The sequence below is a fragment of the Diospyros lotus genome, chromosome 9 (assembly GCF_014633365.1).
Source record: "Diospyros lotus cultivar Yz01 chromosome 9, ASM1463336v1, whole genome shotgun sequence".
NCBI lineage: Eukaryota > Viridiplantae > Streptophyta > Magnoliopsida > Ericales > Ebenaceae > Diospyros > Diospyros lotus.
The window spans coordinates 3,516,635-3,534,089 of NC_068346.1; the positions used below are offsets into that span (position 1 = coordinate 3,516,635).

Consider the following 17,455-nt stretch of genomic DNA (forward strand, 5'->3'; position numbering starts at 1 on the left):
TAATTTGTATATTTATTTAGTAAATATTTAAAATATATTTTCTATTTATATCTTTAAATATTAATTTTTAAAAGTATTTTAATTTTTAATTATCAATTAAGGTCATTACTTCTAGCGAGGGCCGGCAGCGGCAGCAGCAGCAGCAGAGCCCCAACGCCACCGCCGTCACCTCTCCGCTCCGTCATCTGAAGCGTCAATGGCCTCCGCCGCCTGCTCTTGTGCCACCACCGCCGCTATATCGTATCCTTCTTCTGAGTACTTTCCTTCTCCGGCTGGGTTTTCCCCAGGAGCAAGACGGAGAAGAAGAATTAGCGTGACCTCAATTAATGCTACCAATAGTAGTAGAGTTTCTTCTTCTTCTTCTGCAATGTTGTTCTGCTCCTCCTCCTCTACTCTTTTCCCTCACAGAGGCAGGGGCAGAGGCAGAGAAACTAGCTTCTTATCCATGCCTACTTCCTTCCTCCCCCTCTCGATTTTCGTGGTTTCTTCATCATCGGCGGCGGCGGCAAGGAACGCAAATTCAGACACTAGTAGTGCCGATGGTAAAAGTAAAGGAACGGATAAGAAACAGTTAGAAGGGAAGGAAGAAGAGATCGTGGAGGAAGAGGATCTGCCTTGGATACAAGAGAAGGCGCTGGACCTGGTAGAGTTCACGGGGTCTGTCACCCAGGCAATTCCTGGGCCCAGAGTCGGACGCAGCTCCTTGCCATGGATTCTCGCCATTCCCTTGGCTTATGTCGGCATCACCTTCTTCATTGCAGTCGTCAAGACCCTCCGCAAGTTCAATTCCCCCAAGCATATCCGACGCAAATTGGTTCGTTTCTTCATCCTTTATCTCCCTAATCACCTAGCTTGTTATTATAGCTAATCCTATCTATTTCTGTTCGTGATTGATGCCTAGAGCTTGCAGTTTTAAGCATTTAGCTTCACGATCTTAGCCATCATGTCAATCAAATTGAAGAGGGGGAAAAAATTCCATTTCAAATATGATACATCTTAATACTTGAAGATCTCTGTACGTGTTTATGTGTGTGTGTTTAGTTTATCCCTTGGGTTTTCTGTCTGGTAAAACGCTGTGGGTTAACAGTTGACACCAGTCTGGCAATTTGTCCATGAAATGTGGTTTTGGGAATCTTGAGTATTATCATTCAGGCTTCACTACTTGTAATCCATAATTCTGCATACTGAGTTATAACCTTTCCCCGAGCTTGCTTTTTGATGGATAACAGCTGCCTAACTTTGACAAAATTTTATCAGGTCAGTAAAAATGCTATGCTTTGCAAATCAATTGATGAGGTGTTTGAAGAAGGAAGGGGTGGAGTACAACAATCAGCTCTCAAGGGATTGATGCAAAAGGTGAGACTCGTATCATGGATACATCTTATGAACTGATATATTGTGCTATTTTAAGTACAATAACCCCTTCAGCAGTTACTGATCAAATTTGTCATGTCTTGCAAACTGATAATGAACCTTTAAAAACTCTATTTGGACTGTTACTTTACTGGATCACTTCATTTTTGTGTGATTGTGGGCTAAGACATGGTTAATATCACCATATTTTATCATGTCCTTCTTATTCAAAATATTGCTCCATTACTTAGACCTTGCCTTCTTAATTTAATAGCTGCAGAACTAAGTTATTGCACACATAATTGGATATGTTATATTTTTTATCCATACTATTAAGAAAAAGAGTCATCTGTTCCCTTTTCATGAAGACCTGTCAGGTTTATCTGTTTTTGAAACATTCCACTTAATTGATTGTAGCGACATATGTTCTCAGTTATTTAAAGCAATATCACAATCTGCATTTAAAGACCCATATAGTAAGGAATGCCTTCCCATTAAGATAATCGTTGCAACTAGCTACCAACCATCCAACCCATGGTTTTGTTTGAAACACCACAACCGTCTTTAAAATTAAAAGCAGTTACTATTGATTTATTATGTAAAATGGTAAAGAAACACACTACCAAAGGATGGCCAAATCCATGGGTTTGCCTTCCTTGCTTTCACAATTGGTTTCTAGTGGTTATTTGCTGCTGCATCAAGGTTAGATATAATTTTCACATATATATACAAATATTTTGGTTTATGCAAGGATGGTGGTACTTAAAAGGTAAAAAAACAATATATTTTCAAGGAAAAGGTATGTGGAAGAAGAGATTGGATCATAGAAGGATAGACTAACCAATGAGATGGCCGATGCTATTCAAAATACGGCAAAAATGATTCAAACTTAGTGGGAAACCCCTAGAAATGATTGGATGGATATAATGACCTTACAAAGAATATTGCCATGGATAGAGCTCATTGAATATCTATAATTCATATATCTTTACTGGCCTAGTGGCATTATGGCTTGTGATTGTTGTGTTGTTGTACTGACTTTGTGATTAACCTTGTGCACAATCTCTCTTTTTGTTGTCATTCATTCTCCTCAAATTTTGTCTGTATTAATTTTTTAATCCTTTTCTTAAATATGTAATTTAATCATATTATGAAAGAAAACCATTATGAGTAGCACAAACTCAATGTAAAAGAACCAAATGTATCAATCAACATACAAAGAAGTATCCTCTAAGAACTTCACAAAATAATTGCAAGCTAAGGGAGAATCCTTTGAAAAGTTAAGGAAACAAGAATTGTTTCTTTTACACGATGTGACGACCCAACTAAGCTAACAAAAGTTTCTCTTGTTCCTTTAATTCTAGAATGAGACACAGAGAGAGGAAGAGAAGGTAATCTGCTCTTGTATGGAACTTCTTAACAAGTATGTATGAACCTGGGCAAAAAGATGAACCCGGGCAAAAAGATGAACCCAAAATGATTTATTTGTTGATTTATTGCAAAGATGTTGTGAAGACTCCAAAGAAATATACATACATTGTGTACAAAAGAAAGGTTGTGAGGATAAAAAATCATCTAAGTGCATTCATATTTGACTGGGAAGATTTTAGTTAGGGAAATTTCCTGAATGAATGGAAATGGTTCATTCATCTTGCTTATTCTTTGATATAATCTCTTCTTTCAAAACTACAAGATGTATGATTGTTTTCTCAAAAGTTATATGATTCTTCTTCCCCGTGTCTCCGTTTATTTGATTTTGAGTATGTCTGCATGTGTATTTGCTCTATTTGCCTTGTTATCATTATCGTTGTTGGTACTTTTGGGCATCTGTTTGAATTTGATGATATAAATATATCTGCAGACAGATTTTAGCATGGAGGAGATTTTCCGCAAGTACATTCGCTATGCATTGAATGAGAAGCCTTTTAACCCAGACTTGGTTGCAAACCTTATCGAGCTGAGGAAAGCTTCTTCTTTGGACGAGTCTCAAGTTGCTGAAATTCTAAATGAGATCTCTAGACGGATTGTGAAGGATAAAGGTACTAGACTGTATGACTGCACTAGTTAATTGCATGTCTTTGTTGACGTTAATCACATTAGCTGTATTGGAATCATATGATAACAATAATTTGGCAGGCAGGACACCCGCCCCCAATGCATTAGGGACCTTCCATTTCAAACCAATCAAGAAACATCTGGAAAATATAATTTTGGTTTTGCAAGAGGCTGCAGGTGCCTCCACTATTCATTGTCATCTTTAGCTGGTATGCCATCCGGTGTTTCCTCTGGCCAACACCTAATCTGTGCTACCTGAATAATCAGCCTGCCAATGCAGCCATCCTCCATTCTTGCTGGTCTTCCCCAAGAAGCTGTAAGCCTCTCACTATTGGTGGCTATCCATCCATGAAATATGATTCCAGAATCTTTATTTCTCTAGAATACCTTGGTTCCTTGACTCTGACTTTGACCAAAAACCCCCCTCTTTTATTCAAGATAATACCTTATACAAATCTCAACCCATCTTTATAACATCCCAACAAGCTTCCTTGTTTCGCATGGGAGGGCATCTGTCCCATCTTCTCAGCAAGCAAGATTGTTTCCTTTTCCCATGGAAAGATTTCCCTCCATACTCCCCTAAGTTCCCTTCCTCTCTCAACGATAGGAGCTCCAAGTAAGTCACCTAGCCTCTTCTACAAGATCAAATGATTTCCACTCATATTGAAGGAGGACATCTATTCTTTATCATCCTATCGCTTTACACATTGGATCTTTTTATACTGTTTATCTATTGAAAGTTTAATCTCTCAAATTCCGTGCAATATATATGCTTCCTGCTGATATATTTGGTATCTTCATCCGTGATCAGTTGAGTTTTATGCTTAAAAAATGTTCTAGCAATGTAGCAACTTTAGAAGTGGAACACATATTAGTATATCACTGGGTATTGCGGTTTCATATTCCCAAATTTTACAGTTTGGAGGCCACCTCATAGGATGTTGCCTGATGAGTTATACAGGAATGTGATGAAAGAAAGCTACAACAACAGTGTTTTAATGTTGGTGCAACACTGTCAGTCAATTATAAGAAGTATAGATGCAATGGTTTTGGTTGCTGATGGTTGGTTTTCATATTCTAGGTCCGGTTGTCATGCACATGTCAGGATATTCTGAAAAAGGTTTCAAGAGAAAACTTGCTGTTCAAGCTCTTTTTGGAAAGGTTTACTATCTCTCCGAGGTAAGGGGCTGATGGCCAGTGTGCTAATTTATGCTTCTGTTGTAGCCGTGGTATATTCTTGTCACATTTTTCACTTGATAACCTGGTGTTGTCAATATCTTTTCCCAACACACACCCGTCTTATTTGTCGTATGCTGGAAACCACTTATTTAGATATTTCCACCAATAAAGAATGATCAGTTGAAACCTCATAGTTGCAGCACAAAGTACCCTAACACGATCCCCTTTCTACTAACCACGTAGCCCCCTTTTTGGTTAAATACTTGAATTGAATGCAGACATTGTCCCGGATAACTGATATGTTAGTTCTGTGTTGTTATGTTGTGGAATTGATCAAGGTTTTACTTTTAATTTGTGGACCAGCTTCCAGAATTCTGTTCCAAGGATAGCTCCTTGATTGTGAAAGAAATTTTCGGAGTTGCAGAGTAAGTGCCCTCCTTCCAGCCCCAAATTTCTCGCTTACCCTGTGGTTTTTAATCTTTCAGTGCTAATATGTGACCTTTAATTCTCCTGTCTTGGATTATCCCAGTGAGGATGCAGAGAAGCTTCGGCTACACACTCTTTCAGAGGCTGGGGATGTGGATTCACTCGAAAAAATGGTTGATGCTTCAGATTCTGAAGAACCAACTGACAACTCATCCAATGCTCCTTGATCACTTGCACATTTTTGTTTGGTAATTGTTTGCCAAAGCAAAATATTAGCCTTGCTCCTGTTTTTTGTAGCTAGGGCATCAGGAGGCTTATCATCTTACTCTGGGGCATCGGCTCGTGTATTTTGTCATTCTTTCTTCTTTTTTTCTTTTTTTCAGTAGAGAGTACGAAGGGATTCAATGTTACCTTGTTAGGACTGATTTTATGCGTATGTTAAGCTGAGAGCTATGCGCTCTGCGGTCGTCTTTAATACTCTGTTAGGGGATAGTAACAGGGTGCAGTTTTTCAAAACTAAATCTTGTTATTATATTTGACAAAACAGAAGGCATTGTTGTTTTGATCAGCCACCACGATTAAATCCATCCATTTTGGTACCAAGTTGGGGACTAATTTTCTCAAACTTCAATTTAATATTTTTCTGGGTTTATATTCTTAGTTGGCTTTGCATAAAATTCTATTTTTAACGTCAAGATAGCTATTTTTGAAATAGTGACAATTCAAAAGCATAACTTGGAAGAAAATACAGTTCAGATACTCAAAAGGGTCTTTGTGTTTTAAAAATCACAAAGTAATGTCAATCGAGACATCTATTTTATATTTGTTTTATTTTTTCACAAATTTGAGTCTGTAATGTGTCGATTAGATCAATTATAAATTGTTTGTCGTAGTTATTATTCTATTTTTACAAAAGCTATTGTGTTCCACAATAGTGTTGATAAATTTGGTTGTATTTTGTTTTAGTTATTTAATAAATATAGTTAATCAATTAACATTCTTCTATAATATTACAAATTATAAACAATCAAGTTACACCAATTGCAAATCGACATTAAGTTGGAAAAATCTTATTCCATGTAGACGATAAATTTTAAACTTAAAACTTAAAGAATTTCAAAATTTCTATCTTGTCATCAAAAAGTGTAGATAAAAAAGAGCACAAAATTGTTACTTAAAACACTTAACTTTAACATTTAAAATAATACAAAGTCTCTTACGATAACACACATGGGCCACTGCAAGTGATCTAGAGTTTGTGATACTATAAAATTGTGGGTTAAAGTTTATTTATATGCAAAAACCTATAATCAATTATGTTTATTTGAGGGACCTTGTTTTTGAGTTTTATTTCACGATAAATTTGTTCGTTCACCTAGAATCATGGATAACGTAAACGGTACATTTTAGAGAAAGTGAGATGAATGTGAATTGAATATTCATAGTAATTGAGTAACATTTCGAGTTTCACTCATGAAAAAAAAAAAAAAAAAACTCATGTATTAATATATTCTATGAAATAATGCAAAAAGTATTGGACAGATGATTATGTATGTATTTGGGAGCAGACAATACGGGATCATTACAGATGATACATATCTATATATACACATTTCGCATATCCTTTAACCCTCGCAGTACAATCTTTCGGCGCTTATCTTCTTCATGCTTGTACGCAATTTCTCTCTTCCTTCCTTCCACAACACATCAATCTCTCGCTCTCTCCATCGACAATCGCTCGCTCATACTCTTCCATTTTCCGTTATTTGTTCATTTGGGCTTGTAGATTCGAGGACTTTACTCCTGACTTTCACTTTCCTTTTTCGTTAATGCTCTCAGGTATTTAGGTAATATTCTCCGGGGGCGAAGATTGCAACTTTCAATGCCTTTTTTCTGTGCTCTGGAATACATTTCTTGCAGTATTTTGTTCCTGTTGGTTTGCTCTGATTATGATTTAGGGTTTTTTTTGGGTTTAATTTTTTTATTTTTTGTTTCTTGAAGAACTGGTTCTGGCCTCACCATTCCGTATTATGTGTTACGTAGCCATAAAGATTGAATTTTTTGGTTCTTGTTTCCAATCCTGGTCAGGCATTGCTGTTGCCTTCCCTTTATTAAGATTTCCTTGTTATTTGTTTTAATTTGTCTCATTCTTTCACTATAAAGCGTGAAGCTACAGGTTTTGATATCAACTATGATCGAACTTTTAGTTTTACTTTTTACGGTGGATTTTGGTTTTTTCATTTCATGTTTTGTTGTGTAGAAAATTTTTAATTGCTTCTAGCCTCTTCTACTTCTTTTGGAAAGCTATAATTAAACCGTATGAATTGGTCAATATTTAAAAACCTTCGTTATCTTATGCTTCTACAATGAAATAAAACTGCATATGCATACCCTTTAGTTTTTCCAATATCCAATAGTAATTATCATGTCTGTACTGTTTTCTTGCAATATTGTTCCATCTAAAGCTTGATTTTCTAGTTTAACAGTAAAATAGGACGTCAAATTTGAATGGAGTTGAACTTTAGGACAAGATTGATGAGAAGCACCGTCTTTGGCTCTTTGCTACATTCTATTTCCTGTTAGGTGTATGCTAATCATGTTGGTTCCTCTCTAACTTCATGGTTTGTGCTCCTTTTTGATGCCTCATTGCTGGTTGCAAGTTGTTGTGTGGGCTAAGTTATGCATAGAATCATTCCTTTATATAAGGTTTTCAATGTGGACGTATTGGGCACAAATGTTTCTCTTCTAAACGTTTGTAGTTTGTCTGCTTTTATCTAGAAGTTCATGGGCTAAATCTGGCATTTCATGGGAGGTATAGAAGACGCTGAACCACCTTTGAAACGTGTTAAAGTTCCTTCAGGAGAATCTGAAAAATCATTAGACAACTCATCTTATACAGAGTCCATATCTAACCCTTTGGGAGACTCAATGGCTAGACTGTTATACTCCCAAGGAGATGGAGAAAGGGTTGGTCCAAAAGGAGTTATCAAGAAGAATGAATTTGTCAAAATTATAACTAGGGCGTTATACTCCCTTGGATATGACAGGACTGGGGCTCTTCTGCAGGAGGAATCTGGGATACAGTTGCATTCGTCAGCAGTAAGTTTGTTTATGCAACAAGTGCTGGATGGAAAATGGAGTGAAAGTTTGAAAACATTACACACCATTGGTCTTTCTGATGAATCAATTGTGAAATCAGCATCTTTCTTGATATTAGAACAGAAGTTTTTAGAGCTTTTAAAAGAGGGAAAACTCATGGATGCTCTAGGTACTCTAAGGAATGAGATTGTGCCTCTTTCTTTTAATACAGAACGGGTTCATGAACTTGCTTCCTGCATTATCTCACCTTCCCAGACTGTTGTATTTGGTCATGATAATATTGGTGCAAATCCAAGATCAAGATTTCTGGAGAAATTGGGGAAGTTGCTTCCTGCAGCAGTTATGATTCCTGAAAGAAGGTTGGAACATCTTCTTGAGCAGGCTCTTGATGTGCAGAGACATAATTGCGTGTTCCACAATACTCCGGACAGTGAGCTATCCTTATTGTCAGACCATCTTTGTGGAAAAAATCAGATTCCTTCTCGGACATTAAAGGTTAGGTTTCTTTTTCTTCAAGATATATAGGCATAGGCTCTTATTTTATTTATGCAACTGGTTTACTTACAGAGGAAAAGGTAGTTTCTCCTTAAAGTTTCCCCTGTTTATATTTGTTTTTTTCTTCTTTAGTACTGCAATAACATAAACTTTCAATGTTGAGTTTAATACTGGACATGATATGGATATTCTTTTATGGTCTTTGGGTGTGCAAAGGAGTAAATGTTGTCTGTGCAACCATGGAAAGTTATGTAATTGTTTAGAGTGTGCCTTTATTAATCTGATTAGACACTTCTTTGTAGATTATGGAAATACCTGTTCAGAATAGCTTCTGGTTGAAATTATTTATGTGAATCTGTTATAAATGAGCGACCTAAATAATAATTCACATATATTTTGTTTGAGTGTGAATTCTTTTGGTGTGTTTCCACATTAGTAAGTTTTCTCTTTGAAAATATGCGTGGCTAGAACCTTCCTTTTCGTTAGTAGTGCGCCTGGTCTCTGCATGAGCATATACTAATGTGAAAAACTGACAGTGCTGGCACAACAAGGGTCCATTGCCCAAGGGAGGGGGATAGGGGGGAGGTGGTTTCATTAATCCATTGCTGGAAAAATTGGGAGATAGAGAATAGATACCTGTGAATCATGCAGTAAAAATTGTGAGCTCTTATACTTTCTTCAGAACCCAATGTTCTCATTCATATGCAATTACTTATGCATCATGGTTTGCTGTAAGTTCATATCCATGTTCAGCTGTAGCTGACAATTCCCACTGTATACTATTGACTACTCTTCTGTGTCACAGGCTTGGTAGTCTTTACTATTGATAGAACTCAGTTGTTTATCATCCTAAGGAAATATTCTGTTTTTTTCATTTTGATTAATGATCCTTTTGATTTTGAGGGTTTGAGTAATCCAGGTTTATTCTGATAACTATTATCTTAGTGAAGGCAGCCTATCTAATGCCGTGTTGGCTTTCTATTCATCAGAATAGCGGGCTGTTCAAGAAGCATTTAAGGATAATTTTTTTTAAGAAGCCTTATTTTCTACCCTGGTGTAATTACTTCACTGGAAAATGAGCTTTTCTTACCATTTTGGATTACATGTGCACTGTTCCTGTTGATGTTTTGCCCGAGTTAAGTGTGCTGGAAGCTTAGAAGAAGTCAGAGGAGTCAAGGATGATGATTGAGTAGCAGTTAGTGTGCAGGGCATTTCTGTAATTAACTGGATATGCTAGGGGTAGTTAAGACTTTCGTAGAGTCGGTTATATTCCTAGGTTGGTCCACCCCATAGTGTATAAATATGAGGGCAGGGGATTGGTTGTGATTATCAATTAAACAATCATTCTATTCTCTTGTGTACGAGTGCAGTGAAAAAGAGAGAGAGCTGTGAGAAGAATAGTTTTAGGATTCTTTTGTGAGAATTGTACTCGGGTTCTATGAGAGGGTGAATGACTCCATTGTACTAATTCTTTCATTCTTAGTGGATTGTTCTCTCGGTGGAGTTTCTGGATGTAGTGCCATTTAAGTGGCATGAACCAGGGTAAAAATCAATGTGCAAGATTGTTGTTTGATCTTTCTTTTCTTTATTTCAATTATGTCTTTCATTTATTTTCTGATTGTGTATGTTTTGTGATTGAGTAAGATATCGTGATTACTGTGTACCAACAGTACTGCCAGTTTTAACAGTTCCTCCAGTTTCTTCATCTAGGTCTATTTTTACAAGTTTACCTTAGAGGCGGTTAACTAGTGGTGTTCCTTTCTTGTCGTGATGCCAATATTCATACTGCTTTCTCCTACTCTTATGTTTGCTGATTTAGGGTATTAAGAACTAAACAAAACAAACTAGTAAACCAAACTATTTCTTAAAAACATAATATTTAGGGAGAGATTAGCTTTTGAAAAATAGAGACTAGTTATTCTTGATCCAAAAAATTGAAGATTGTTTTCATAAGTGGTCAACCAATCGAATGATATATGTGATCAAACATCAATGCTAAACAGCATAAAACTCCACTCAACAGAATTTTCATTTGTCAAATCATTGGGATAGCCTATAATGACTTCTTTGTCCCTTTTTGCTTTATGGAGAATATATTTAATTAAACAATAATGCATCAAGGCTTTGCTTGCTGCAGTCCAAGTTAATTTTTCCCTCCTCCATCCCCTTGCCCTTAATTTGTTGAGTTACCTTTTCATAACAGGGTGTATAAGCGATCTTGTTCATGCTCCCCCCCCTCCTCTCTTCCCCACCAACAAAATCTTAACCACATCTCTATAGTTCAACATACACAGTCCATAGCATTCCCATTGTCTAGTATACCTGTTCCATTATGATATTGAGCCCCCTTGTGCTAACACTATAAGTCACATAAGCATCAATCTCCCAATCATTGTGATGGATTGATGATCCTAGGTAGGGAAATTGCTCAGTCTTTGATATGTTGTTGTATATATCAATCCTACAATTTTTTTTATCACTTTAGTATGTTCAATTGAAGCCAAGCCTTGGAGCAGTGGTAGAGTTGCTCTATTGTGACCTGGAGGTTATAGGTTCAAGTTAGGAAACAACCTCTTTGCTAAGCAAGGGTAAGGCTGCCTACAATTGACTTTTCCCATAGCCCCAAAACCTTGGCCACTGGGTTTGCCTTTTTTAGTATGTATCATTATGGCATTTATCCTTAAGTTGTTTTTATTATGATCACACAAGATTTTGTATCACTATAGTATATCTATTTCTAAGCCCATCATTTCAAGTCTATAGTGACTACTGTATGCTTCTCCAAGGATCTGACATTTAACATTTAAATGAAATTCTTCTCTTTTTTTTCCTCAATACATTTTTAGTAGTCTCCTTATTAGATAGATTATTTTGATTATTAATCTCCTAGGCATAAATCCGATTGATTTGTGATTTTGTTGTTTCAAGCCTCCCAAGAGATCTCAGGTGTTTATTGTAATTGTGCCTCATATATCATAAATGCTCATATGTCATCTAGTTTAGATTTGCTTCCTAATATTTTGAAGGTGCTAATAAGCTGAACATAACCTTTTGCAACCGCTCAGTGATGGAAGTGCAATTTTTGCAGTAATATATTGAATCTAAGTTTTCATCTATAACATATTTAATGATACATCTGTACGTCAAATCAATTGCATATTAGTTTCTGGTATTTGTTTAAATTTTCTGTTAAGCATCTTCTGCATCTTAATGTAACAGGTACTCCATGCACATGAGGATGAAGTATGGTTTTTGCAATTTTCTCATAATGGGAAATATTTGGCTTCGTCATCCAAGGATCAATTAGCAATAATATGGGAGGTAAATTTTATATTCAGTTATTGGGAGGTAGTTGTTTTTTCGCTATTTTATGCGTGCACTTAATTTCGCTACCATGCAAAATTTTGTGCATCTCTGGAATGACTTGGAACCCTCCTGTGTAGGATAAATATAAGTCTACACCACACTTAAGGTTTCAATTATTGTGACATACTCCAATAATTTATACAAAATAATGTAGTTGAAGTATTAAATCAGTTCTAATATCTGTGTTAGTCATATGAATACTTCTATACCAAGTTCTGTTGATGAATTTGGTTTTTTATTGAATATTCCCCTTGTTTTCTTTTCTTTTTCATAAAACATGAATATTATCTCTTTCTAGAATTTCTAACGGGTAGTTTAGTTGCGGAAAATGTTTCCTATTTTCTATATAGCTCTAGTTTTCATTTTCCATATAACATTTGTAAAACATGTTCAAATGTAGAGGTATAGAAAAATAATTTTCAATCCAGAAAATTGGAACATATGTTGTTGGGAGAGAGAGAGAGACAAAGAGAGAGGTTTTTCTTTTGTAACTTGTGCTAGAGAAGGAGATGGAGATGACTTAGGAAAATTAGTAAGGAAAATCTCGAAAACTCATTATCGGAGTTTTCTAAGTTCAGTTCAATTTTGGAGAACTGCATTTCCAAATCTCCATTTTCTCTTTAGAAAATTTTTGTATTTGAACATGTTTTCTGGTTTTCCATTTTCTGTGGATTGATTTGCTGGAAAACTTATTTTTCACAACAGCTTATTGCCTAATGTGAAAGATATCATTTTATTTGATGGAATGTTGGGATTGTGGTCCGGTTGTATATGATATGTTGTAAAACCAGCCATAGTCACTTTAGGAGCACTCCCATTAGGTCTTTCCTTTTCAGTTTTTTAAACCATATTTTTGGGTGTTCTCCCATCTTCTAAGTTAAAATTACAGGATAATTTTGACGTAAGACAACGAAGGAAAAATTCCAGAAAGTTGGAGAAAAGAGAAGAAGAGGAGGAAGAGGAGAGACTTCAAGAAGAAATCTCAATGAATATTCTCAATCAATTTATTGATCTCTCTTTGATTTCATCCATAAAGGCCTACTTATGGGCTAAAGACTAATCCTACTAAAAATAAAACGTAATCAAATCTTACTAAAACAAGATGCTGAAAATCTGAATTCTAAATTCAATAATAGAACAAATAAAAACTTAAAATCATATATTTATCCAATTTTCTACATTGATCTCATCTGATATGTTAAGTGAAATATTAGAGGAAGGATTATTTGCATAATTGGTGTTGCTTGTTGGATGGCTGAAGAGTTGAAGTCAACAAGACTTCATGGTTTTGCAAAATCAATTAGTTGTATTAAAGGCAATGTTCTAATAATCAAAATTTTATCACTTTGGATTCATCTGTTCATTCCTTATTTTGGTGAGTTTTCATGTTGAAATTGGCATAAAAAAACATATAAGAGTTTTGCTTAATGATTTAAAGATTTCGTTGTTTGTATGTTTAAGATTCAATCACATTATTTAGGGTTCTATTATTGTGGTGCCCCACATGCACCTCAACTTTGTTACCGTTCTCCACCTTAGAGGTTCTGGGTTCACATGCTTTGTGCATATTCTCCTTACCCTGCCCTTCCTATCATAGAATAGAAAAATATTAAACACATAGCATATCTTAATCTTGAAAAGTTCAATAAGAATTTTTTTTTTTATCTTTTTAGCTCTTCAGTAGATGCAGTTTCGCATCTGATTTTACAGTTATATGGTTGATGTAGCATCAAATAGGCATATGATTATTGCCCATCTTTTGAGTTGTTGAGCAATGGGACATTTTTTGGTCAAATTTATTTTGCCTTTCAATGGAAGATAATGATGTAAAACTAGCTAGACATGCTTAACATATTCTGGAGAAACTCGTTTTCAATCTCATGTGGAATTGAAGAGGATTGCAAAAGTAGTAAGTTGAAGTTTTTAGTATTCCGTTAGGAACTACAACCTTTATTAGTCAAGTATTGATATCTCGTGATTTTAGACAAGCATATGAAAGTAAAGTTTGAGTAAATTCGTATTTTAGTACAGCTAGCTAGTGATCATTATGGATGATATTTAAGGATTAAAGATCTCAATCTTGCTTGAGTATAACTCTGCTTGTCATCGGCAAGTGACAGCCAAACTATTGATATTGTGAATTGTTCTGGCTTTCTGTCTCTATACTGATGGATATAGTTTTATGTTCCTCAGGTCAAAGATAGTAGTGGTGAAGTGGTATTGAAGCACAGATTAACCGGTCATCAGAAACCAGTGTTGACTGTTTCTTGGAGCCCTGATGATAATCAGCTCCTTACTTGTGGGTTGGAGGAGGCCGTTAGACAATGGGATGTTAATTCTGGCGAATGTCTCCATATTTATGAAAGAAGACCTGGTATTGGTCTGGTATCCTGTGGATGGTTTCCAGATGGTAAGGGTGTAGTCTCTGGGATGACAGACAAAGGCATCTGCCTGTGGGATATAGATGGAAGAGAGCTGGAATGCTGGAAAGGGCAGCGGACGATCAAAATGTCAGACATGGCTATAACTGATGATGGGAAAAGGATCATAAGCATTTGCGGAGAAACTGCAATATTGTTGCTTGACAGGGAAGCAAAATTTGAGAGACTAATTGAAGAGGAGGAAATGATTACTTCTTTTTCATTATCAAAGGACAACAAGTTCTTATTGGTTAATCTCATAAACCAAGAAATCCATCTTTGGAGCATAGAAGGCGATGTAAGGATCGTCTCCAAGTATAAAGGTCACAGACGTACTCGATTTGTCATCAGATCTTGTTTTGGTGGATTTGAGCAAGCATTTATTGCCAGCGGGAGCGAGGATTCACAGGTAAAGTCTCCTTACTATTTAGTTTCAACTAGATCTAGAATTTTGCCACTTTTTTTAATGTTATCCATCTGTCTTACTGCACCTTGGAGAATGGGACAGAGCAAATTAGGTGTGGCCATACATTTCTCCTAACTTGTTTACTATCTCTTGAGGTGTTTTATGGTCTAAGAGTTAAGAGGAGAAGTTTAGGCTCTACTATTTCATTGATTTGATATACTCATTGATGTACTTTTTTTTGGTTTAATTATTATTAAGGTTCAAGAAAGGTTTGAAAGTAACATGATTTGTGTACTTGTTCATTAGAAGAAGTTGGAAAGTTTCCTAGCTAGGCTCTCCTATCCTGTTTGTAAAACTTAGCCAGGTAGGGCATATGTTCAAAGCATCAATGGGGTTCCTCAACCTGTACTTGGGGTGTTGGACCTAAAGCATTTTAGTTCACCACCATGACTGGAGTACCCAGTTTAGAGGATGTGTGAGAACAGGTGCCTAATATAATGTCCTCCAGAAATCGCTGCTTGTCAATCCAATGTTGCATCAATCAAGTTAATGGTGGAGGTGAAGTGACAACAATTAAGAATGTTTGGAAATTTAGCAAAATAATTACATCCATAACACGTGTCTTTTTCCTTATTAGAAGATTCGACTGACTAATTAAATTCTAACTCTAAACTTAGCAAAGTAAAATATGACAAATTAAATTATTTCTATATATATATATATTTTGTATTGACTTGATGGGCATGACGTGTACTTGGCGGCTTAAAATTCTAGTTGATTATGACTTAGTCTATGAGTGAGCTTGTCAAATCAGTTGAGCATGACCTAAAAACAGATCTCTTTGAATGGAGAAGGCAAGCTACTGACATGGAGAAGGAGAAGCCCCTCTCTTATTGTGTATAATGCACAATCATTAACTATTACCAAATTCTCTAAAACCTTGTGTAGGTATACATATGGCATAGAGGCACCGGGGAACTGATATCAGCGCTGCCTGGGCATTCTGGAGCGGTTAACAGTGTTAGTTGGAATCCAAGAAATCCACACATGTTGGCCTCTGCTAGCGATGATCATACAATCCGAATATGGGGTCTAGATGATCTGAGGTCCGTAGGGACCCACAGCAATGGAATCGTTCACCTGTGCAATGGAAGAGCTTGAGTTGGCTGAATTCTTCTTCATGGTAGATTCGGGGAGGGCCACTCACTCTCGAGCTTTATTTAAATTTGTATAAATTTCCCTTTTCACTGGCTTCTCTTTTTGGCAGCTGAAGCAGGCAAAAACCATGTCAATTATGCACAGCCTGCTTATCTGCCAATAATCTTTGTAACTCAATTGTCATTGGTTTTTTATATGCTTACTTGGGTTGTTGTGGTCGGGCTAGTGCAATACAGATCACCTTAAAAATTTTACTTCTCTTTGTTTGCTTTCTCCATCATATGACAGAAGAAGGTACTCCACATTCTTCTTATGAAATCTAGTTGGTTATTTTGATTATTGTCTTCTATGCATATGCAGTGGTACATTTCTTTGTTTTACTTGTAAATGCTTCTCCCCTTCCCTTGGTCTGGCTATATGGAACAAGTAATAGAATATTGCAGCCCCAGCGATTGAGATTATACATGTGTTGGTCCCAAAGAGTCTTGAATTCTAGTTATTATATAGTCAATCAAAAGTTTCGTATTCGAATCTCACTGTTAGATTCCGTAATTTACTTCTCTTGTAGAAATTTTAGGGTTGAGCTGCGAGAGACTGAGAGACCTTTAAGGTGAAGAATTTCACTTTTTAGCTCCAAAGTAATAGAATATTGTAGAAAATATTATTTCTAAAATGCTTGATTATATATATATATATATTTTTTTGATAATGTTACCTCCCTTGTAAGGCTGTGCTGTGCCAAAAGGAAGGGCGGGGAGACACTTTTACACCTAGGCAACGGTAACGAGTAAGATAAAATTATAATAAAATAAAATTAAAATATAAATAATTAAAATAAGAATGTAAAGTATTTTAAGGTTTTTATTAAATTTTTTGAAGCATTGAGGGGTATAAGAGTATTTTTTTTATTTATAAAATTTAAGATAAATTTATTTGAAGGGGAAAAGAGATAAATTTATTTAAAAAATTTTAAATAAAAAGTTACGTGATTTATTTTTTAAGAATTGTTAAATACAATTTAATAAATATAATGAAATGCACTTTTATTTGAAATATTTTTTATATTTTATTTTTTTTATCTCATATTTTAATTAATAAATACTACTTTAGTGAATTTAGCTCATAATACACTGAAATTTTAATCAAATAAATTTAATATTAAAGAAAAGAAAAGGAGTAATGAATTTGTACTCAAGCTGCAAATGTAATGTTTAAATGCTAGGTTGTATAGAAACATAAAACGATAGGAAATAAAAATAAAAATATATATATTTTTTTAAAAAAAGTAAGAAATGAAAATACAAAGCAAAATACGTAAATAAAAAAATATAGGAATATTTTTATAAATATGATTTTTAATATAAAAAATTATAAAAAATAGTTATTCAATCTAAAAATAAACATAAACTCTATAAATACATTCAAATAAATAAAAATATAAGTTCTATCGTTCATGAATCATGACTTATTTATTAAAAATAAATAATAATTTAAAAAA

At 35.2% G+C, this 17,455-nt stretch overlaps 2 protein-coding genes across 7 annotated transcripts; both read left to right on the forward strand.

The window, feature by feature from the left end:
* Positions 1–100: 100 nt before the first annotated feature.
* Positions 101–5,488, forward strand: LOC127809807 (uncharacterized). 2 transcript variants are annotated; one of them, XM_052348919.1, is made up of 6 exons: positions 101–814; positions 1,258–1,356; positions 3,215–3,392; positions 4,490–4,587; positions 4,951–5,012; positions 5,117–5,488. In XM_052348919.1, the coding sequence occupies exons 1-6, from the start codon at positions 197–199 to the stop codon at positions 5,238–5,240; spliced, it is 1,179 nt and encodes a 392-aa protein (XP_052204879.1). In that variant the 5' UTR covers positions 101–196; the 3' UTR covers positions 5,241–5,488. The 2 variants fall into 2 exon arrangements, with proteins under 2 accessions (XP_052204879.1, XP_052204880.1); XM_052348920.1 differs by having other exon boundaries at positions 4,926–5,012; positions 5,117–5,261.
* A 1,115-nt stretch (positions 5,489–6,603) lies between these two features.
* LOC127810400 (WD repeat-containing protein 26 homolog) lies at positions 6,604–16,219 on the forward strand. 5 transcript variants are annotated; one of them, XM_052349870.1, is made up of 5 exons: positions 6,604–6,860; positions 7,773–8,607; positions 11,827–11,928; positions 14,167–14,802; positions 15,748–16,219. In XM_052349870.1, the coding sequence occupies exons 2-5, from the start codon at positions 7,819–7,821 to the stop codon at positions 15,958–15,960; spliced, it is 1,740 nt and encodes a 579-aa protein (XP_052205830.1). In that variant the 5' UTR covers positions 6,604–6,860; positions 7,773–7,818; the 3' UTR covers positions 15,961–16,219. The 5 variants fall into 5 exon arrangements, with proteins under 5 accessions (XP_052205830.1, XP_052205825.1, XP_052205826.1 ...); XM_052349865.1 differs by having other exon boundaries at positions 7,792–8,607; XM_052349866.1 differs by having other exon boundaries at positions 7,795–8,607.
* Positions 16,220–17,455: the final 1,236 nt, after the last annotated feature.